Source organism: Medicago sativa, chromosome 4 (assembly GCF_051527215.1).
Source record: "Medicago sativa cultivar Bolivia chromosome 4, Bolivia_mono, whole genome shotgun sequence".
Taxonomy (NCBI): domain Eukaryota; kingdom Viridiplantae; phylum Streptophyta; class Magnoliopsida; order Fabales; family Fabaceae; genus Medicago; species Medicago sativa.
In genome coordinates, this window is record NC_140752.1 from 8,533,433 (window position 1) to 8,557,793 (window position 24,361).

The 24,361-nt window shown below is 31.4% G+C and overlaps 3 protein-coding genes across 3 annotated transcripts; 2 read left to right on the forward strand and 1 right to left on the reverse strand.

The window, feature by feature from the left end:
- Positions 1–2,426: 2,426 nt before the first annotated feature.
- LOC146926026 (Isochorismatase family protein) lies at positions 2,427–6,182 on the forward strand. Its single transcript, XM_085758450.1, has 5 exons — positions 2,427–2,534; positions 2,622–2,735; positions 4,114–4,348; positions 4,616–4,732; positions 5,871–6,182. The coding sequence occupies exons 1-5, from the start codon at positions 2,487–2,489 to the stop codon at positions 5,942–5,944; spliced, it is 588 nt and encodes a 195-aa protein (XP_085614576.1). The 5' UTR covers positions 2,427–2,486; the 3' UTR covers positions 5,945–6,182.
- Positions 6,183–7,343: 1,161 nt separating this feature from the next.
- On the reverse strand, positions 7,344–13,020 carry LOC146926027 (cytochrome c oxidase subunit 5b-2, mitochondrial-like). The gene is made up of 6 exons (XM_085758453.1): positions 12,781–13,020; positions 12,607–12,701; positions 10,963–11,013; positions 8,678–8,744; positions 8,472–8,551; positions 7,344–7,717 (listed from the first exon to the last, which is right to left on the reverse strand). The coding sequence occupies exons 1-6, from the start codon at positions 12,902–12,904 to the stop codon at positions 7,655–7,657; spliced, it is 480 nt and encodes a 159-aa protein (XP_085614579.1). The 5' UTR covers positions 12,905–13,020; the 3' UTR covers positions 7,344–7,654.
- An 8,765-nt stretch (positions 13,021–21,785) lies between these two features.
- On the forward strand, positions 21,786–22,853 carry LOC146926028 (uncharacterized). The gene has a single exon (XM_085706850.1). The coding sequence runs from the start codon at positions 21,786–21,788 to the stop codon at positions 22,851–22,853; it is 1,068 nt and encodes a 355-aa protein (XP_085562976.1).
- Positions 22,854–24,361: the final 1,508 nt, after the last annotated feature.

Here is a 24,361-nt window from a genome sequence, read left to right on the forward strand (position 1 = left end):
AATAAAATATATTTGAAAAAGATACTAACATAGGTTGTGTCGTACAGTTATGAGACTTACCCTGAGCACTATTCATTTACACCATATTGGGAATTTTTTTAACTTTCACCAAACTAGTAATATTCACATCAAATTGCATCTCTTAGTCATTTTAATGGTTGGTCTTATGGATTACTGAAACCATAAGTATGATTTAATGGTTTTGATAGTCATGTATGTGAAACCAAGATAATTGTGTAATGGTTTTTAATGAAATTATTATTGTTAGATGGTTTTGAATAATGATTATGATGTTATACACTGAAATTATTACTGAAACCATAATTATGGTTTAATGGTTTTGATAGTCTTCTATGCGAAACCAAAATAATTGTCTAATGGTTTTGCTATGTGTATGGTTTCTGTGAGTTGTACTTTGAAACCATTTTGCTGTGGAAATGGTTTCCAGAAACATGAACTTCATCTTCAACCTTGAGATCATAAATCCTTCTATGAGTTGGACTCCAAAACCATTTTGTTGTGGAAATGGTTTCTGTGAGTTGAACTCAAAAACCATTATGCTGTGGAAATGGTTTCCAGAAAACCAGTGAGGGAGATGAAGATTCCGGCAAGCTTACTTCCCCGGCGTGGTGGCCGGTGGTGGCACCACCGCGCCGGAGTTCAAAAACTCCTCTATTTTCAGAAATTTTTACATCTTCACATATCATTTTTCTTCCTTGTCCTAGATCCGGCCTTAGTTTCTCAAAAAAAGTTTTCAAATAGCCAAGATCTAAGCTCATAGATTCGAAACCAAAATAATTACACTGACGAAATCGAGCCATTCAGCAACGAAAGTAGAAGTCATTACACTGAGAAAAGTGAGATTCGGAACTGAGGAAAGTGAGATTCACAGTTCACAACAAACATTAAAAAAACATTCGAAACAAAATCTCAGATCTACGATCCTCTCTTTATCTTCTTCAAAATCTAAGTTCGGATTCGTAATCAGGACGAAAAAGGAATTCAAAAGCTGTTTTCATTTTTCAAAAAAGAGTTAAAAAAAATCCGGCCACTGCGCCGGAGGCGTTGGTCGGCCGAAATCTTCATCGGATTCTGCGTTTTATTTTGAAGAAGAAGAAGGAATGAGAGTAGAGAGAACGTTGAAGAGAGGAGAGAGGAACATATGAGAATTATGTTTGTTTCCCTTGTTTTTTGCTTATTGTGAGAGTGTGAGAGCCTAGGATTATTACAAGTGTCCAATAAATCCTATGATTGTAAAGTCCTTATGCATGGTGCATAAGGAAATTGCTTATGCACCATACCTTTTGCCCATTTTGTTTTGTTCCTAATATATTCAGATTCAAGACACATGAAATCCAAATTTTAGATTATAGAGAGTCCCTTATTTGTGCAGTCTTAACTTTTTATTGTCCAACTTTTTATTAATATTAAAAGCATATATTTTAAATAATACAATTTGTAAATTATATACAATTTGTCAATTAACTTAATTTTAAATAATATTTTTATCCTTTAGTTTTTTTCCCGATAATTTAATATTTTATGTTATTAAATGTCAACATCATTATCCTTTTTTTTTATTAAGAAAAAACTCATATCTTGATCACACAAACTTAAAAATCCAGATTTCATTTACAAAAAAAAAAAAAAACCAAAAATCCATTTTTCTACATAACTTTAATCATCTTTCTTCCACTCATAGAAAAATCAAACATAACCAAAACTAAAAAACAACCATATTCAAATTCTAACTCGGTACTCAAATAAAAGAAACCAAAGAAGAAAAGGTGAAAAGGATGAAAATCCTTTTATGTTGTAGAAGTGTTAGGTTGATTGATGAGAGAGAAAATAAACAAGATGAAGTTTTGATGAAATTATGTGTTTTTTTATTGAGTTTTGAGTTTTATGATGATTTTTGTGGGTTTTTGATGACCTTTTTTTTTTTGGCTATTTTAATGAAAAAAATAATGAAGATTTTTTTTTTTAGGAAGAAAAAAATAATGAAGTTGACACTTTATAACTATAACATAAAAGACTAAACCAAGAAAAAAAATATATAAACGAGAAAAATATTACTTGAAATAAAGTTAAGGGAAATAAAGTTAAGGGACGAATCGTGTAATTTTGCATATAGATTTTTAAGCTATATGTTGTACTTATTTATGATTTATACTTCAACCAAACAATTGAGTTCAAATACATGATCCTTCACTCATGTTTTGATATAAATTTTAAATTTGATGTTTGAAAATTCATATTCAAACAGATTAAAAAGATAAAATCGACATGAAAAAAAGACGAAAAAAAAAAACGAAATCGTTATCTTAAATTAAGTTAAAGAATGAATGTAATTTTTTTATATATTTAAAAAAAATAAATTATTTGTGGTGCTTTAACTTTTGTTAGATAATGAGAGAAAGATGAGCATTGATGAGAAACCTTAAATGTAATCTCTCTCTAATCTATCTCTTCTCGTGCTTTCAAGAATGACAGAGAATTGGAATAACACGGCTCTTCTTGTAATCGACATGCAGGTAGTAATTATTATGTTCTGTCTCTTTACTTAGGATGTTTTATTTTTTTGGAGAAATTAAGAATTCTGTTTCTGGGTTTGTTTGCAGAAAGATTTTATAAAAGATGAGAGTCCTGTACAAGTAAAAGGAGGGAAAGATGTTGTCCCAAATGTGATCAAGGCTGTGGAAATTGCTAGACAGCGTGGAATTCTCATTGTTTGGGTAATTACCGTTAACTTCCTTCCTTTTTCTTTGTTTTGGATTTACCTGAGTATGTTGTTTAGTTGAAGTGTGAGTGATTAGTCTCACATCGACTACGGATGAGTTTAATGTTGGATATATAAGAGGGATACCTATATTCTTATCTTAATGCCATAAGGTTTTGGGTGGATATGTGGTGTCAAAGTTTTTGGCGGTGTTCGATCATTAGCCTTGTTGTTGCTCCCGACACTCCCCAAGACTTCCAAACATGTATACACATCAATATTAATGGATCTCACTTCTCCAAAGTGAACAATTCACTTTAGTGTATAAAATGAGTATAATCCTATATCCCACAAACCTATGAAACTGTAATGATAGTACAAATATTCAAAGGAACTGAACTTGAATAATGGGGAATTTAGTACAGTGTCTAATGGATGTTCAATAACAAGTAATTGCAGAAAATTATGAAGGTACAGAGGTACTCGAAAGAGAAAGAGAGAGATTAGAAGAGAAATGAGATCATCACATATTTCACACCCCCTTTCTATTTCCCTTCTCATTCTTATAACCCCTTAACCTAAGATGCGTGATGTGGCAGTTTCTTATCCAGGTTCATTACAGAAACACATACACTCTTCGGATTAGACGTGTCTTGGTGTAGGACACGTCAGACACCGACACGACACTGACATAATTACACTGAATTATGTGATTTTCTCAAATTATTGCCGGTGTCGGCGTGTCAATGTCCGTATCCGTGCTTCATAGCCACAAACACTTCAGATTGATGACATGTCTGACACATGTCGGTGTCATGTGGCTATATCAGTCATTGATAAATCAAGGTTAGATAATAGACTGTAAAGTGAGTATTATAAGCAATTCACTAACAAATCAAGAATAGATATTATATGCACATGCATAACAAATCATTAGACAAGTCATTAGACGGTTGAAATATTAACCTCTACTGAATTCAGGGGAGCGAAATTCAATATTAATGGTATTATAGCTGTGAGTAAACAAATTTTATGGAAATATTCTGCTAGCGAAGGTGTTTAAAAGTATATAAATTAAGCCTGATTCATTCACTTGTTTGTGTATTTTAGGTTTCATTAGATTATTTCCCTTTATTAGTTAATAATAGGTGTCTTATGTACCCAAAAATACCTATGTACTAGTGCATTCATAAAACAAGTCAAGAAATCTAAACAAATGAGATTTCTAAAGAAAATTTGATTGCTCTCCCTTTTTCTATCTATCTACTTTATTTTATCCAAAATGCTAGTTGTCATTAACTGCATCAGGACATGATTGTGGACTTCATCAGTTGCAGATATTCAACAAAGTAGCTCTTTAATTGCTGAATTGCGTCTCTTTCATACTGTCTCAGGTAGTACGCGAACACGATCCCTTGGGAAGAGATGTTGAACTCTTTCGTCGGCATCTATATGCAGAAGGGAAAGTTGGTCCGACCTCAAAAGGAACTGAAGGTGCAGAATTAGTTGATGGACTTGTTATTAAAGAAGGGGATTATAAAGTTGTGAAGACAAGGTTTAGTGCATTCTTTTCTACACACCTTCATTCATTCCTTCAAGGTGCAGGAATCAATAGTCTGGTGGTCACTGGTGAGTTAACACATAACAGTTCTAATGTATAATATGAGCCAACAGTTTTATGTTTATGTATGTATGGATCGACTTATTTGAGCTTATCTATTGACATAAACACGCATGTGACTCTGAGAAGGCTTATAAAAACAGTTTATGACATATTCATAAGCTCTCCACGATAACTTATTAAAATAGCTTCTACATAAGCAGTTATGATGAAAGCTTATGCTATTTGTTCTTAATTAAGTTGTTTATCTTAACAAAATAGAACTTTGTTTGTAGGTGTTCAAACTCCAAACTGTATCCGGCAAACTGTCTTTGACGCTGTAGCATTGGATTATCAACCTGTTACTGTTCTTGTTGATGCTACAGCAGCAGCCACACCTGAAATTCATCTTGGTATGTATTATCAATTTCAAGTGTTGCATTTGATGGAACTTTATTTGGATAATCATCTTAAAAAGACTCTGTCGTAGATGTTAATAGTAAGCAATGGTTAAATTTTTGTGTTGTCTCTGATAGAGTATCTATTAGATCCAAATATGTCCAAGAATTTGATTGGAGAGATCTATAGATCTCTGATCTATGTAAAGTTTGTGTTACCATTAGTTTGGCATGTGATTACTAGTGTTTGACCTCTTAAAAATTGTACCAGTATTAGAAATTTAGAGACTAAAAAGTTGGAAGTCTCACATTGGACAGTGATACACAATTACACATGAATAGTGATCCTCGCTCTTTTTAGCTGGTTTTGCATGGTTAAGTAAGGTATAACCTAAATCCTAAGATAGTATTAAAGCTTATTATAAATTCGGACCATCCACTATGGAGTCATCTTGCAGTAAGCAAGAGGGGAGGTATTAGTATCTTGCAGTTAGAAACCTTATGGTTTGCACAAAGAGGAATGTCTTTTTTCTGAGGAGCTCTTGCTCTAGGGTTACAATGAGTTTTCTTTCTATGATACTACATCCATTTCCAATGAATAATATCATTTTCTATTTTGTTTGATTTTGGATTCCTATCAGGGGTGTATCAGAGTCTCACATTATATAGACCATCCGTTATTTGGCCACGTGGGTCGTGCTCTAGATGTCTAGTCTAGGTGTGAGTGTGTTGAGAGTCCCACATTAGATAGTGGTATGACTTGTATATTGGTTATAAGGGGGAGGAAATTAATTCTAATCCTATAAGCTACTTTTGTAGATATGTAATTTAGTTTATTATTTTGTATGAGAGGAGTGTAATATAATATCATACAAGTGTGTTGACATGCTTGAGGTATTTAAGACAATATTGTTGTAAAGACCAAAGGCAAAATTTCTTGCCAAGTTTTAACCTTAATCCTGAATTTACATGGTTACACTGGCAACTTATATGATGATGTCGTACCCTGCAATTCTTTAAATCCAATTATTTTGTGGCTGTGTTCCGATACTCTAGCTTCCCTCAAGGCAGGTAGAATTTGCTGCTTTATAAACTAATTTTATGATCAAAGTTGATTACAGTCTAATGATGACTGATATTTGGGTGGTTTCAGCCAATGTGTTAGACATGAAAAATATAGGAGTTGCAACCCCAACATTACAAGAATGGAGCGAATCCAAAGCTTGATCTGTTAACTCTTTGCATCATGTGGTGTTCAATTTCAAGGTTCAAAGGCATTGATATCTTTTGGATAGCTGCTAAATGGTGAATTGAAATAAAATTATGTATACTAAGTTACTTGGTCATCATGCCGTGAAATAACATATTCAAATATGTATTATTTGAATATCAAAATACGGACATTGTGTGTAACATTGTAAGTGTGTATCTCTATATTTATCTTATTTGTTTTTCTCTTCTACAACTTATGCATATTTATAAAATACACAAAAATCAAAGGGGAAATTGCACTCATCTCCCTTGAGGTTTCATTGAATTTCACAAACACCCCCTCTAGTTTTAAACTCAACACTCATCTCCTTTGAGGTTAACATTGTTAGTCAAATAACGTTAAATATGTTCTTTGTTTTGAGATTCCCCTTCTGCGAATTTCAACCATGCACTAAAGCAACATATGTGCGCCGGGAAATAGAGGACAAACAACATTAAACAAAAGAGGAGGTCCATGTCAATTGGAAAATTAATCAAGGAAGATGAGTGTTTGAGTTTAAAACTAGATGGGATATATCTGATGCATAACGAAACCTCAAGTGTGGTGAGTGTAATTTTCCTAAAATCAAATGCCACATTATTTAACATCAAAGTTTTGATATAAAAAATTGTTTCTCTAAAATAATTGTGCCACTTGGTAATTACACATCCAACCACTTAATCTTGCTCGTTACTAGTATACTACGCAAAAAAAAAAAAAAACGAAGTCAAGTGAGAGCTTTACCAAAACATTCTCCAAAGATAGCATCATGTTGATGTTGAGGTTGTGCTTGCCTCATAACGAAGAGCCGTGATAAGGTTGTTATATGAATGTCTTTGCTTTGAGATTGTCCTTGAGACGAATGGTCCTCATTATCAAATTTTTGAAAGTTACACATTGCATAGGAAGATCAACATTCCACATGATTAGAAAGAAAAAATAATACAAAATCAACCCATGAACCATAACCTATGCTGCATTTTGTTTAGTAAGCATGAGTAGTATCCCTTAAAAAAGAATAAATGATATTTGGACAACAATTTGGTTGTCCAACGCCATGTTCATCATATGCAGTGTAGATATTTTGTTTTCTTATTAGTTTTTTCTCTCTGAGTTGAATTAGTAGTTATAAGTGATGTACTTGTATACGAAATCAAATACATTGTCGACTTTTAGATGTTCAAATAACACCTCTTAATTAACCTTTCGTATGTAAAACTTTATTTGACTTGATACTTTCAGATATGCCAAGGATTTAAACGTTATTCATAATGAAATGAAATAAAAAAGCAGAGGAAAAAAATAAAACACCATTTAACATGGATGGCAAGGAATCCTTCTTGCCATTGCCATTTCACTTTTCCTTTTAACCAATTTCCAAACAATTTCAATAACTTTATTTTTCATTAAACTCCCAGGCCATTTTTAAAAGTACAACCTTAATAGTCGATCAATTATTTCATGACGTACGAAACATAATTTGACAGAATCCATGGCTCAGGCAATTGAGCATCCTACTTAAAAATAATCACAGAGACTTTTGTCATAAGCTGCAAATTGTAACAGAAAGTAACATCAAAACCAAACATAGGCCTCATGATTTAGAAAGGCCGTAGGGTATGCTAAACAAAACAATGTCTCCATCTTTCCAGAATTTATTCTGAAAGGACAATTGAAGGATGCCATTAGTGATGATGATCAGGATCGCCGTGCCCATAAGGTGATCCACCAGGTCCTACCACTTCGAGCTGTTCCACAAATAAACAGATTGTTAGTTAGCATCATATTTACATAGCAATTTGACTATCCAAAAATGATCCAAAAAGTAAATCAGAATTTCATTAAATTTTGTTCTGACTGTCATAATTCATTCATGAAAAACTAGATACATACAACCGTTTAAACAAACCTATGCATTCTTACTATTTAGATGACCTGCAGCTAATAAAATTTTGATGCTGAAAAAAACCTTTGCTGTTTGACTTTTCATTTGCTTTCATGAGGTTGAAATAAAGGTCAAAGATAACTTAAACCAATATATAGGCTCTAAATGGAGACTGAGGTCAAACAATGTTCTAAGCAGATTGAAAGGCTCTTACTACCACATTAACAAAATAAACACGCCTTCTTATAAAAATAGAAATTATCCTACATGCTATAGAAAACAGCTAAGAACACCAGAACCATGCAACAACATGATATAATCATACTTAATAGTCAAGGCATCAAGATTACGAAATATTTAAAGCTAAAGGAACTAAAAACATCTTGTAGGAGAAGCCTTATTATGTGCAATCAATAACAAGCAATAATCCTTGACAACTAATGTGTGGGCGTGCAAGCACAAAGTAAGGTAATTTTCAATTACGGGGGCGCATATCTTGGCATTCAACTCCACACTTGTCTAAGTAACAGTACAAGATATATAAAATGATTCTTCTAAACTTACCAAAAAATACTGCAATAACAGTAAAAGGTTTACTAACCCCACTATCGACTTACCACAAAATACTGTGCACAAACGGGACATTCATGAGGTTTGTCCTTCTCCAGCCAAAACCAGACAACATCATGCTCATCCTCTGCAATCAAAACAATTTGTTCACCTCCTCAACGCTATAACCAAATTCTAGCATTTTTCATCACCTCCAGAAGAAGTTTGCATGCAAGAATACATTAAGAGAAACAAAGAATACTCTGGAACTCACCGCCTTCACCACCTGGGCATCCAACTATCCTTTTATCATAGTAAGATTTAACAACAGCAGGTGCTTCCTATGAACCAAAACAAACAATTAAAGTAGCTGGATGAAACATATTCAAAACCATTATCTACTAATAATACAGCAATGTAAATCAGAATCAACCGTTTGCAGAGAGAGAAAGAAACATAAATACTAAGATAAGCATATAGCTCTTTTGGGCAAATGAAAAACAAAAATGGAAATGTTAAGAAGCCAAGTATACCATTTTGGTAGGGTAAAGGATAATAAAGGTTTAGACAATCTTAGAACCAATGATATGACATAAAGCCATTGGATCCTTGTTATGAGAGCTGAGTCCCCTTGATTGGTTTTCTAGCCTAATGCTTATTTTTTATATTTCACAACCAAACATGACAGTTTACCACCGCGACAGCATAGACTGACAATTTACCACCATTACCATATAAAAGTTGTCAAGCTCTTTTACATCTTACAGGGATAACTTTATGTTGGTTGGCAATACTTCTAAGGAGGATCATAATCTTATCCCTAAATTCAAAATTTATGCACATATATATTCATTTATCACAACATCCTTTCCATTAGTTATTCCAATTTGTTGGATACTTAGGTGCTATCAATTCAAGAAAACAAATCAGTAACTTTTGTAGTGACTTAACAGGTAGCAGTTGTTCAAAAGTAGCTAACTGAATTTAGGAAGAATCATTGGACTAAGTATAAATGATGAAATATATCCATTGTTGCTTTCAGGCTTCCTAGCTTCTATTTAGTACACTAACGCGTATAAATATAATGAAACATAAATAAATATACTAACCTTATAAACATGTTAAAGAGTTTTTGAAATTTCAGTTAAGGGTGCATCAAAATAGAAAAAAATATGAACATCTTGACAAACAATTAAAAACTACGGCTAATAAAATTACATTCATTTGGGTTTTGGTTGCTGAGGTACCAATATCTTAATAAGTGAAAAGTGGAAACTACAAGGACTGATTCTTAATTGAAGAAAATAAGAACTAATACCTCAACTTGTGAAAATTACAGAAACCAATTCTTATCGGAAAATAGGGACCAAATATTACCTTGATGAACAGAAATGATAGGGAACTAAAATCCAAATAATTGAAAAAACTACCAAAGACCAACACCTCGATATGTGAAAATTACAGGGGGGCCAGCTTTTAAGGGACAATTGCGACCAAAACCTTACCAAATAGAAACTACAGGAACTACTACAATCCAAATAAGTGAAAAATATAGAAACCAATAATGATGGTAGGAACTAAGAGTCAAAACCCAACTGAGTGAAAATATAGGGACACATATTGCAATAAAAATAATGGAGACTGATTTACTGGGTTAATAAAGACTAAAATCTAATGAAAACCGAGGATTATCATCTAGTGAACCATATGGTTAATATCAATAGCTTTTGAAGCTAATGGCCTCCAATATGTAATTTTCACTTTAAGTAACATAAACACTCTCTGTATCAAGACTTCCATACGCCAGTTTCACATTAAAATGCTTGGTCATACTAACATCTAAACAATAAAATACCAGCAGCAATTACAACAAGTTCGCTCTAGATATGAAGAGAACCAAGAAACAACGGATTACATGTTTTCCTTACTTTCAAATATGAAAAAGAATATTAACTATTGCACAAGGACAAAACAAGAACAGGAGATGCAATAAAATAAAAAAGGAGTCTCCCCCTCAAGGTCTCAGGTTCGATTCTCTCCGGTGCCAATTTGGGTGGGCTAGTTTAGCTTCTTCACAAAAAAGAAAGATAAAAGAGGAGTGGTACCAACACTTTCTTCACAATTGACTAAAATTCACGACGGCTCCATGAACTTATGTTGGACACAAAAATTTAAACCAATAATAGGACTGTTGGTAGTGCTTCTCATTGTTCTCAAAATAAAATAAAGAACATCATTCTATTTAATTTTCAATATAGAATACATTTAAAGAAAAAGATTTCTACACACAATGCTATGTGATTCTTTTAATTTCCTCTCACAGAACATAAATTAGCCACATAGCACCAACATTTCATATTGAACTGAAGTCATGTCTGGTATCAAAAACGTGTCGGTGCCAACACATGTAATTACATTCAATCAGTTCCATTTCACAAATTATTACTAGTGTGTTCATCATGCCAGTGTCGTATTTGGTGTCTATGCTTCATAGGAAATTACGCATAATCATAAATACTAAATACAACTAGAAAAGATAAACAATAAAATAACACTAACCTTAGTGCCGAAAGGACCTTCAGGATGGTCAATTTCAAGAATATCCCTACCCTAACAAAAACAACACACATGTGAAAATAAAAAACATAATCGCCCTTCAAATGCAAAAAACGCCAACTATACAACAAAATTCTCAGCCTATATACAAAGAATGACACTCAATCAAGAGCTTTTTCTTCAGTATTTTGATTATAAGTTTTCTATGAAATGAACACAAAATAAGCTAACTGTCAAAAAAGAAAAGAGAATTTCTACTTTTTACCCCAATAAAACATTAAATACATGTTTTTTTAATTTACAAATTAAAGTGATTCTAAAAACTTAAAATTGATATGTTTCGAAATTCTTTATTAGAATTGGTTTTGCCTTTAGGATTTATTCTAACTTGAAGGCTAAGCCATTGTTTGCAATTACGAATGACAGGCCACCTAACACACATTCAGACTGAAGCAAGAATATCTAGCTTCCTAATTCCTATAAGTCACATTGAAGTGGCATCAGGATGCGGGAACTCAATTCCAAACGCCAAACCAAAAGAATTCTATGATTTGTAGCTCTTGACTTCAAACATAATTTTTACACTCAAACTTATTGCTCAACTAACTTTTGTCATAAACATAGGTCCCATTTGTATAAACAACTTAGTTTGCAGCTTATAGCATAAGCGCTTGTCATGATATGCACTTATGTATAAGAAATTTCTATAACAAAAGATAAAATAAAATAAAGTTAAATTATATTTTGCATAAGTTATAAGTTATTTTCATAACATATCTTAGAGAGCTTATGAACATGTCATAAGCTCTTTCCACAAATTCTCCCAACAGCATCACAAGTGCTTATCTCAATAGATAAGTTCAAATAGGTCGATCCAAAGAGGCCTATATTCAAACTTAAACTAACATTTAACTTAAGGCTATGTTTGGTAAAAAATAGTGGATAGCTGATAAACTAGTTTAGAGTGGATGACTTACAAGTTAACTTATATCGGATAAGCTAGTTGATTGAATTGTGTTCAGTAAAAAATGTGCATTTAATTAATATTTATTTTTCGCTTAAACGCACTTTTAGCCCCCCTAACTTTGCACTAGTTGTGATTTTGGCCTCCTATTACAAAAAAATAAAATAAAAAAACACATTCCAGTCCCCCTAAGTTTACCCCTTTTGCAACTTTCAATTTTGATCATTGAAAATCAACCATTCATGAGTCATGAAGAAGATCAAGAAACCAGTCCCAAGCCATATTCTTTGCCCCATAAATCTGAAACTTGCTCAACAAAACACCCCACTTGGTTTTACTGTCTTGAATGGTTGATTTTGAATGATCAAAATTGAAACAAAAGAGGGAAATTCAGGGGGCTGGAATGTGTTTTTTTTAATAGGGGGTCAAAATCGCAACCAATGCAAAATTAGGTGTTTAAGCCTTTATTTTTTTCAATTAAGATTGATGGGGTAAAATGGAGATAAAAAGTGATAAGCTACTTGAATGAGCTTATCATCAAGAACCACTATAAGCTCATGAAAATAAGCTATAAGCCATAAGCTCAATATTAAGTCTAACCAAACAGACACTAATAATAAATGAATATAATATAAAAAAATGAATAAATGAAAACAATTATCGGTAAGATAGAATGAAGAGACCTCAAGTTGAGCCTGAATCTCCTCACGCTCATGACCAGTAGCAATTGGCATTACATCTTCAACCTTCTTTTTGATTCCAGTAGTACTGTCGTCACCTACAATGGAACAGGAAAGAATAATCAAAATCACGAAACGAGAAATGCGAATAGAGAGAGAGAGAGAGAGAGTAATAACTGGATTGAGTAGAGAAGTGGTGGCGAGAGAGTAATGAAACAGCGACGGCGGGGGAAGGAGATCGGAGAGAAGAAGAAGAAGTTAGGGTTTTGAGGTGTGAAGAAACGAGTAGTCTTCGTAACATGATTGATTGATTGATGTGTTTTTATTATGATCTCAGGTCACGCCCCTTACGTTTTCTTTCTCAATTTCGAAAATGATTTTACAGAAAACTGAGTGAGAGTGTGGAAATGCTTCTGTGATTTTTTGGGTGGTGGCTGGCGACAACTTAATTGACTTTGACACGTGTGACAGACACACTTAATTATGACAAGAGCAAGAAATGTCATTGTTTTCATTCAAACAAATATTTTCGTATTAATCACTCCATCTATCCGATCTTATTTATAAAAGAAATTTTGATCAACAAAAATTAATATATTTGATTAAAAAATTTGATTAATAAATGTATTTATTTAATTTATACACATGTTTATATTCTTACTCATATTTAGTAAATAAATAATTTTTTTTACAATTTGTATATTTGTCTATATTTTTATTTATATACTCCCTCCATTCCTTTTCTTTTGATGTTTTAGAGTTTCAATTATATTCCAAAACTTTTGAAGTTTTAGTGAATTTATTATTGTTTTCTCAAGTTTACCCTTGTTGGAAAACACCATAAACTATTAAAGTAGTTGTGACATTTGGTTTATCACGTGTGAATTTAATGATTAATAAGGACATTTTAGTCAAAAACACATAAATATTTATATACTTTAATTACTCCTTAAAACTTGTGCCAAGAGCTAAGACATCAAAAGAAAAGGAATGGAGGGAGTATCAATATAAAGATTTATTTATTTTAATTTCTACGTCATTGCGACTTGCTTTAAAAAAATAGCGCAACACGCTCACCCGTCCGTATGCACGGTATTATCCTACTAGAGCATTTGATTCATCTCTTGTAATATATATATATATATATATATATATATATATATATATATATATATATAATTTTGGTTGCTACAACCATTTTTAATATAATTTCTAATCAGATTTAGTATTATTTAATTATTTGACAAAAATATTTGCCTTAGTGAGTCCAGATCCACCCTGCAAGGTTCTTTAGCAACAAAATTCTTTTTGTGCTTTTTGATCGAAACATGTATATCATTTATTGTAAGTTAGACTATATACTCCCTTTCAAAATCATATACATAATATTGGACTCACGAAGAACAATCCTAACGTAAATTGGTTGTTCATTTTGTGAAATTTTCTGCATTAACATCCTCCAAAACCCATCCTAGTAAAAATTTACCTACACTCTCATTCCTCCACATGATACCCTTCAGAAAATGTTACACACAAAGTCCTTTCATCAGTTGGAACATTTGATCCTCCTCCTCCATTGTTGTGTTGTTGCACAACTCTTGAACTTGAGTCATACCAAAATATAACTATTTCATAGCCATTGTTGCATGCATGATGTCAGTCCATTATCCTCTTCCTTCTTGTCTTGTTTTCTCCATGCCACAAATTGCTTCCACACAATTCTCAAGAAAGAATGTGAGAGATATGCCATTTCCTACTATTAGGCTTTGAAGAAGGGAAAGGTTACGAAATCCTACTCTTTGCAACCAATGCCATAGAGAAAGCAACACCATTGATTGACATGGATCTCTATAGAGGTGGATCACAAGGGTGGTGTAGAGTTGTCTATCCTCTAGAAAGAAATTATGTAGGGAAATGGTGAACAGAGTTGAAGAGTGTGGTCTTTCTTTTTTGTCAAAAGAAAGAAGAAACAAACGTTGTGAGCACGAAGAAGTAGCATAAAACATGAAACAATCACTACTACGGTGAGCAAGATATATATGTAGCGAAAAACACGAAACAATTAACCTTTATTACGAGCATGAAAAGAGAACAGAAAACATGAAACAATCACCATTACTGTGAGCACAAAGAAGTAGCCTAAACAATATCATTCATTTACTCATTGTCGCAAAATCTTTTCTACCTTTACTATGGATATTTTAGACATGCATGCAGCTTTTGGTAGTAATACATAAAAAAAAAAAAAACTTTTGACATAAGCAACATACATCCTTCATTGGTAATAAAAATCTGAAAGATCATATGAAATCTGAAAAACCCAAATCATTTGGATGTGAAAGAAAACATACTTGGCAACATTAGGAAGATTGTGGACACTTTGATGAATCACATTGTTTCCTCCAATCAAATCATATGTTGAAGAGGGAGAGAACTCTCTAAAACACATTAGTAAAAATCTGAATGATATTTGGTACTATCAATTATAAATTTAATGCAGGTTTATAATGACTTGGTTGGACATTCAAGGGATTTTTGGAAACGGTGTGTTGAACGTTAATCTAAGTGATTTTTTGTGTATGATTAGAAATAGAGAGTGGATTGTTGAGTTGAACATGACAAATCCGTCTTCAATCTCATGTGGCAAAAGTTGAGTGATGTGGCGTGGCAAAAGTTGAGTGATGTGGCATAGAAAGAGGTGAGATGTTATGAGGATACTTTGAAGGTCTAAATTAATAAAGACTGTATATTTAACCCGTGCAACAAGTTGTATTTGAGAAAATAAAAATTATAAGAAGTATAATCACATATATTTTATTGCTTTATAATATGTCAATTTATACTAAAATAGGAGTATTCCTTAAAACATATGAGAATTTGTATTGATTTATATCGTAGATTTGTGTAAATATTTTAAGGACAATTTGTATTTATTTATATTGTAAATTTGTGTAAATATTTTAAGAACAAATAATATGGTTGTTGGTGGATCCTATAATATTTAATAAGTTGAAAGGCATATATATAACTTATCTTAATAATGCAATCATATAAGAAAATTCTTTTATGGTCTTAATAATGCAATCATATTAGAGTCATTCATGCTTCATGTCAATATTACTCACAAGAAATATGTTGAAATAAGTTCAAGTTAGGATATGATTAATCTTTGGTGGTTTTGTCTTTTTCATCATTTGACCACGTTCTTTGAACTTTCCTATCAAACTTTCATTTTTAACATTTTATTCTGACATTTATTGGTCCAAATTATTTTAGTCAGCAGTTTGGTTTACCTTCTTGTCACTTTTCTTAATTCATATTTTTGTTTGTTTATTTTTTTATTTAATCATATATAAACATTATGGAATAATAAATTGTGATATTTTTCTGTAACCAACGCTTAAGAGTGGAATTTTTTTCTAAAAGTTGCACATCATCACATACATTAAATGAATGCTTTTTAGTAACATTTCAATAAAAAATAATAGCAAAGAATCAAATTAATATATGAATGTTTTTTAGTAACATTTCAATAAAAAATAACAGCAAAGAATCATATTAACATATATTGTTTCATTTTATTTTTTCTTTTAATAATTATATAAAAGCTCAAGTCTATTATACATTGTTAAGAAAAATATAATATTGTTGGATAATACTAATGCTATAATAACTCAAGTCTATTATATTATCGTGGGACCAATATTGTTGAATTTTAATATAGTGGACAAATTTTGTGAGTGAAAATAAAGAGAGCAAAACTATAATCAAACCTCTTTATTTTATAATAGGGCTAATAATGCTTTTCACCCTTGTAATATATGTCATTTCCGGTTTTCGCCCCTATTAAATTTTCGGTTTGATTTGCATCCTCGTAATTTTTTTTTTCCAGAATACCCCCTCTCCCATCTAACTCAGCAAATTCACTTACGTGGCACTGATTTGACATTTTTTTTCATTTTTCATTTTTTTAATTGGCCACGTGTAAAAAAAAAATTCCAAATCAGATTTTATTTTTAAAATATTTGAAAATTAATTTTTAAAAATAAAAATATTCATGTTTTTTTCCAAAAATTTGAAAAATCGAAAAAAAATGAAAGATTAAAACAATCAGAAAAAATATTAAGATTTTTTCCGAAATAGAAAAAAACAGAAAAGTAGTCGGATATTTTCCAAAAAATTTAAAAATCAAATTTATTTTTTTCAAAAAATTAACAAATCAGAAAAAAACTATAAGATTTTTATTGAAATTTAAAAATTAGAAAATATAATCAGATCTTTTTTAAAATTAAAAATATTTTAAAAAATTCTGAAATTTAATTTTCAAAATACAAAAAAAGCAAATTTTCAAAATTAAAAAAAAGGTCTGATTTTTTAAAAAATAATTCTGGAAAAATTTTAATTTTAAAAATCTGTATACAAATTTTGAAAATTCAGATTTTTTATTCCACAATTTTTATAAAATATTGGAAAAAAATCATTTTTCCACGACGATGACAAAACCCTCTAAATGTATCCAGATTTTTAGAAATTTAATTTTTTTTCCAGGGTGAAAAGCACTATTAACCCTTTATAATATTTACTCCAATAATAAAAAATTATTTATCTACCATATCATGAATTTGGCTTTATTCCCAACAAATTATTGAAATATGCACAATTTTTTTCCTATAAAAAAAAATATTGAAACATTAACATTATGATGAAAAATTATAGGAGGAAATTGATCAATTATTTTTGAATTAAATTGACTGAGCATAACAATTTCAAAGATCGAATTGATAATTTACTCCTAACAAACAATTGCTCAAATTCCATAACCCTCGTAGTATATAGTATAAGTACAATGCAACTTTTACACATGAATAGACATAGCTTTTGAGATTCAAGAAATCTTCAATTTATCTAAGTTTGACTTAAAAAATGGTAAGCTTTGCCAAACTAAGTTTCTCAAAACATAAATCAACATAACTTGTGATATTCGAGAAAACTTCAATTTATCTTAGCTTGGGATGAAATTTCATGCAATATACAACCTTCTCCAATATCACGTAATGAAACTAAAAAAATTATTTATAAATTTTAATCATAATTCCCAAAAAAATGTCATCATGAGTTAGATAACAAACAAACCTAACTAAAATACGTTCTATGAAATGTAAGATGACCAAATATCGAAATCAATGTATAAAAGTATTTCAAAAGAAACTAAATACAAAACTAAATTTGAGAGAATAACTTTCATGTAAAGATCATGAACAAACTAATTCCAAAAATATATCACACTTACAAAAAAAAATAGTCAACTATTTTTAAAGGATTTTCAATAATAAATCATGAGGAAAAAAAACTTTGACTCTCAACTATCAAAAAGGCCATTAACAAATAGTTTTGAAAAGGAAGAAATCTATTAAAATAAATTAATAGATATAAAAGTACATCTTAGTAATTACACCTCTCTCTATTGTTATGGATGAAACCTGAAAACAAAACTGCATCTGTCCAAGAAAATATGCTCTCTCTCTCTCTCTCTCTCTCTATATATATATATATATATATATATATATATATATATATATATATATATATATATATATATATATATTGATAGATTACTCTTTGATGTTGTAAAACAAAAAAATTTCAAATATAGTCATCGTCCTATCTGGTTTGGAATAGACAATAAAAGGCATGAGAGTCCAATTTTCAAACATATACATATCATTGGTACTTCTGCAATAGCATAATGACGTGTAAATATAGTGTGGCATGAAAATAAATATGAAACTGAGATAAAAATTTCTCATTTGAATGATTGCATTAGCTGAATTGTTTGTGAGATACACCTAGGTTGATATATGAAATACATATATCACCGTTACAGTGAGGAAAAAAAAAATTAATGTGAGGAAGTTTACACATAAATCAAACTTTTTAATGGATAATTCTTAACTTTAGTGGATGAACCAAGATTAAGAATAACCAAGAGGAAAAATGACATTTAATAGGTAAGAATTGGTGGAGTTAGAATGGAAGGGTCAAAGTACTTTATAGAAATGAAATAATAACACAAAATATATTGAAGTTGCATGGGATATATGCATATAGTGATTGGAATTTAAATAAATTTCCAATCAATATTGGTTGATGATTCATTTCAATTTTAGTTTACCGATAGTATTATAGTTTTTTTCGTAAATACTATAAAAAATTATTTATCTACCATATCATGAATTTGGCTTTATTCCCAACAAATTATTGAAATATGCACAATTTTTTTCCTATAAAAAAAAATATTGAAACATTAACATTATGATGAAAAATTATAGAAGGAAATTGATCAATTATTTTTGAATTAAATTGACTGAGCATAACAATTTCAAAGATCGAATTGATAATTTACTCCTAACAAACAATTGCTCAAATTCCATAACCCTCGTAGTATATAGTATAAGTACAATGCAACTTTTACACATGAATAGACATAGCTTTTGAGATTCAAGAAATCTTCAATTTATCTAAGTTTGACTTAAAAAATGGTAAGCTTTGCCAAACTAAGTTTCTCAAAACATAAATCAACATAACTTGTGATATTCGAGAAAACTTCAATTTATCTTAGCTTGGGATGAAATTTCATGCAATATAAAACCTTCTCCAATATCACGTAATGAAACTAAAAAAATTATTTATAAATTTTAATCATAATTCCCAAAAAAATGTCATCATGAGTTAGATAACAAACAAACCTAACTAAAATACGTTCTATGAAATGTAAGATGACCAAATATCGAAATCAATGTATAAAAGTATTTCAAAAGAAACTAAATACAAAACTAAATTTGAGAGAATAACTTTCATGTAAAGATCATGAACAAACTAATTCCAAAAATATATCACACTTACAAAAAAAAATAGTCAACTATTTTTAAAGGATTTTCAATAATAAATCATGAGGAAAAAAAACTTTGACTCTCAACTATCAAAAAGGCCATTAACAAATAGTTTTGAAAAGGAAGAAATCTATTAAAATAAATTAATAGATATAAAAGTACATCTTAGTAATTACACCTCTCTCTATTGTTATGGATGAAACCTGAAAACAAAACTGCATCTGTCCAAGAAAATATGCTCTCTCTCTCTCTCTCTCTCTCTCTCTCTATATATATATATATATATATATATATATATATATATATATATATATATATATATTGATAGATTACTCTTTGATGTTGTAAAACAAAAAAATTTCAAATATAGTCATCGTCCTATCTGGTTTGGAATAGACAATAAAAGGCATGAGAGTCCAATTTTCAAACATATACATATCATTGGTACTTCTGCAATAGCATAATGACGTGTAAATATAGTGTGGCATGAAAATAAATATGAAACTGAGATAAAAATTTCTCATTTGAATGATTGCATTAGCTGAATTGTTTGTGAGATACACCTAGGTTGATATATGAAATACATATATCACCGTTACAGTGAGGAAAAAAAAAATTAATGTGAGGAAGTTTACACATAAATCAAACTTTTTAATGGATAATTCTTAACTTTAGTGGATGAACCAAGATTAAGAATAACCAAGAGGAAAAATGACATTTAATAGGTAAGAATTGGTGGAGTTAGAATGGAAGGGTCAAAGTACTTTATAGAAATGAAAATAACACAAAATATATTGAAGTTGCATGGGATATATGCATATAGTGATTGGAATTTAAATAAATTTCCAATCAATATTGGTTGATGATTCATTTCAATTTTAGTTTACCGATAGTATTATAGTTTTTTTCGTAAATACTCCAAAATCTATCATATTATTCCAACTCAAAATAATATATTATAGTGTATTTTTAATGCTAATTGAAGGTACAAGAGGGAATTATCACCCAAAAAAAAAAAGGTTCTAAAAGTGAATCTTTTTAGAAAACTTTTCATATACCATAGAATATGTTATAGCTTTGTCACAAAAAATAATTATAAGTCATTAATGACAAATGTAACAAACCACCAAATTATAGAATAAGTAAGAATAATGGAAGAAAAATCAATATTAATGTAAAGATGACTACCTTTTCATATAAGAAGTGATATTTCAACAAAATTCACATATTTCTATGGCCTCCAATGAAACTAATAAAAGAAGAAATATCAGAAGAAATGAAAATGAAAACCACCAAAAAAATGAAATGAGAGAAAATGTAAAGATGGCTACCTTTTCAGTGACATTTCAACAAAATTCACCTATTTCTATGGCTTGCAATGAAACTAATAAAAGAAGAAATATTAGAAGGAATGAAAATGAAAACCACCAAAAAAAAAATGAAATGAAAGAAAATGTAAAGATGAGTAACTTTTCATATAAGAAGTGACATTTCAATAAAATTCACCTATTTCTAAAACCTGCAATGAAACTAATAAAAGAAGAAACATTACAAGGAATGAAAATGAAAACTACCAAAAAAATGAAATGAAAGAAAATGTAAAGATGACTACCTTTTCATATAAGAAGTGACATTTCAAAAAAATTCACCTGTTTCTAAAACCTGCAATGAAACTAATAAAATAACAAATATTAGAAAGAATGAAAATGAAAACTACCAAAAAAATGAAATGAAAGAAAAATGGGAGGAGGATAATAAGTAACATGAGTTGTTACTAATTGAGGGAAAATAAAAGGTTAGTGGTGGCTAAGAATTAATTGATAGAATAGAAAGTGTAGTAGAAACAAAAATGAACCAAAAGATGAAATGGAATTGGAAGAATTAGTAACATATCTATTTATTGTGGATTTATATATGATTATTAAATTTTTTTTTTTTACAAATGATTGTTAAAGTTCCACTTCTGATACCGTAACAAACCAATGATACAGTGGGGTTTGTGGTTTTGATTGGTTATGCCAAAATTTCTTAAGCAGTTACATAATTTATTGGATTGGACTATGAAGGGATGTTCAATGAAGCACTACTAAAGCATGACATTATTGTGATGGTAAAATATAGAGGGTCATATTTAATTAGAGATTTTTTTGACAAAATATTTAATTAGAGATAGAAGCTTTTAAATTAGAGATGAGAAACATCTCTAAAGCATGCCACATCAGCAAAATGGAATCCTAAGAATAGTTCAAGTTTCTAATTCAAAGATATATAGATAGATAGATAGATAGATAGATGGAAAGAGAGGAACATCTCATCACTTACAAGAGTGGGGCCTCATGTTCTCAGATCGATTTCTTTCTCATTAGGAAAACAGACAGGAAGATCTGTTTAGACTGTAAAGTCATACCTGGAGAGGGCTTAACTACCCAACATAGAGTAATGGTGATGGATTTAAGGGTTAAGAGGAGGGCAAAGAGAAGAGATCGTAGCGGGGCTCCGCGAATCAAGTGGTGGCATTTAAAGGGTGACAAACAAAGGATATTCCAACACAAGATATTAGAGGGAGGTTTCAAACAACCACATGCAAGCGCTAATGATATGTGGGAGAGGATGGCTCATGATATTAAGAAGGTGGCAAAAGAGACGTTGGGAGAATCTAGAGGTTTTGGACCTAGGGGTAAAGAATCTTGGTGGTGGAATGACAGTGTTCAGAGTAAAGTTCGGATCAAGAGAGATTGTTTTAAAGATTGGTCTAAGTGTAAAAATGCCGAAACTTGGGATAAATATAAGATAACTAGGAAAGAGGCTAAGAAGGCGGTGAGCGAAGCGAGAACTCAAGCATTTGAAGGATTATACCAATCTTTAGGTACCAAGGAGGGGAAGAAATCTATATACAAGCTTGCGAAGGGACGAGAACGAAAGACAAGAGACATGGACCAAGTAAAGTGTATTAAGGATGAAGAGGGTAGAGTTTTGGTGCAAGAAAGAGATATTAAGGATAGATGGAAGAAGTATTTCCACAACTTATTTAATGAAGGATATGTGATCTTACCAGACTCTAACAGGTTAGACATCAGAGAGGATGACCGGAACTATAAATATTATCGTCGGATTCAGGAGCACGAGGTGAAAGAAGCGTTGAAAAGGATGAGTAATGGTAAGGCAGTGTGGCTGGACAACATACCTATCGAAGTGTGGAAAAGTCTTGGCGATAGAGGAATTGTGTGGCTCACAAAAATTTTCAACGAGATTATGAGGACGAAGAAAATGCCAGACGAGTGGAGAAGAAGCACCTTAATTCCAATCTATAAGAACAGGGGGGATATACAACATGCGCGAATTATAGGGGAATTAAGCTAATGAGTCATACCATGAAGTTGTGGGAAAGGGTAATTGAGCGAAGACTAAGAAAAGCGACTCACGTTACGGATAACTAATTTGGTTTTATGCCTGGGAGGTCGACTATGGAAGCGATCTACTTACTTCGACGCGTGATGGAGCGATATCGGACGGATAAAAAAGACTTACACTTAGTATTCATTGTAATATCCCGCCTGTCAGTATCGGAATATTACCAGTCAAACGTGCAAGGGGACGAAGTTCATGGAAAGTAAGGGTAATGGAATTTTTATTAATGGCATAAGTCAGGTGCGTGTTAAGTACGACGGAAGATATTTTTATGAAATATCAGTCAAGCAAGGGTTTATGTATCAGTGTCAGGCTAAACGCGACTAAGACGAAGGGCAATTAAGTAATCTAGCACAAGAGAGTATTTAAGTGATTTTGGGGGTGAAAACCTCATATTTCCTTCTTCTTTCTCTCTAGGTTTTGAGAGAAAGAATTCCTCTCTTCCTTCTCTCTAGCCACGCCACTCTCTACCATAACCTTTCAAAGTTTCCAAACACATGGGATTAGTGATCAAACATGAATCAAAGAAGCTTTGTGAGCAAGAAACATCAAGAAGGAGAAGTTAGCATGATTAGAGGAACTTGGAAGTTAGGGTTTGGGCTTGAGCAAGATGGATCTAAGCTTGTTAGATGCTGCAAATATTATGTGAGTTCTTAGATAGAACCTACCTATGGGTTTATGTGCTTAATTTTGCAACATGATTTGAGATAAGTTTAGGAAATTAAGATTTTCTTAGCTTAGCCTCTGATCTTGTAACACCCATACTAGACGTATCTAGAAAGTCTAGCATGTGCGTTATCTTTAGTACTGGATACATTAAAATTTACAACAATAAAACTTCGAATGAATAACTATACAACAACGTGCGTTCGTACAAGAAATTACATCTTAACTTTTCTAATATATCATGCATATATCCTTGAATATCCACGTCAATCTGCAGCGGGTACGAACCAACACTTGTCGTAGCATCCATCTGGCCACTAGCTTGCAAACCATCATGATATCTGAAACAAATAAGGATTTGGGATGAGACATAATGTCTCAGTGAGTTCCACCTATCCCTAGGCTATAGGCAACCATGGGGGAAAGACCTATAGTCGCCACGTGTCTACAATACAACCCGACGGTTGATTATACGTGTGTGGAGTCTTGCTTTTATAGACGGTAGTGCATGCTAGACCCGTCATAGGCTTATCTTACTTGTTGTAGGCTTCTCATCTTACAAGTGTCATGGCGGTTAAGGGGAAACTAAAACCGCAATGCCAAGATACGATCTACGCATCAAGGCCTTCACTTGCTAAAGTCATGACACAACTCTAAACCGGACGATTAGGGGAAAACTAAGATCGTCTTCGGTATAACTCTCTTAACTTGCTTACTTGGTTACTTGAATATGTTGCATCTAACAACATATCATCTCTTGCCACAAAAGTGACTCTTTCTAGCTTGCTAGTTCT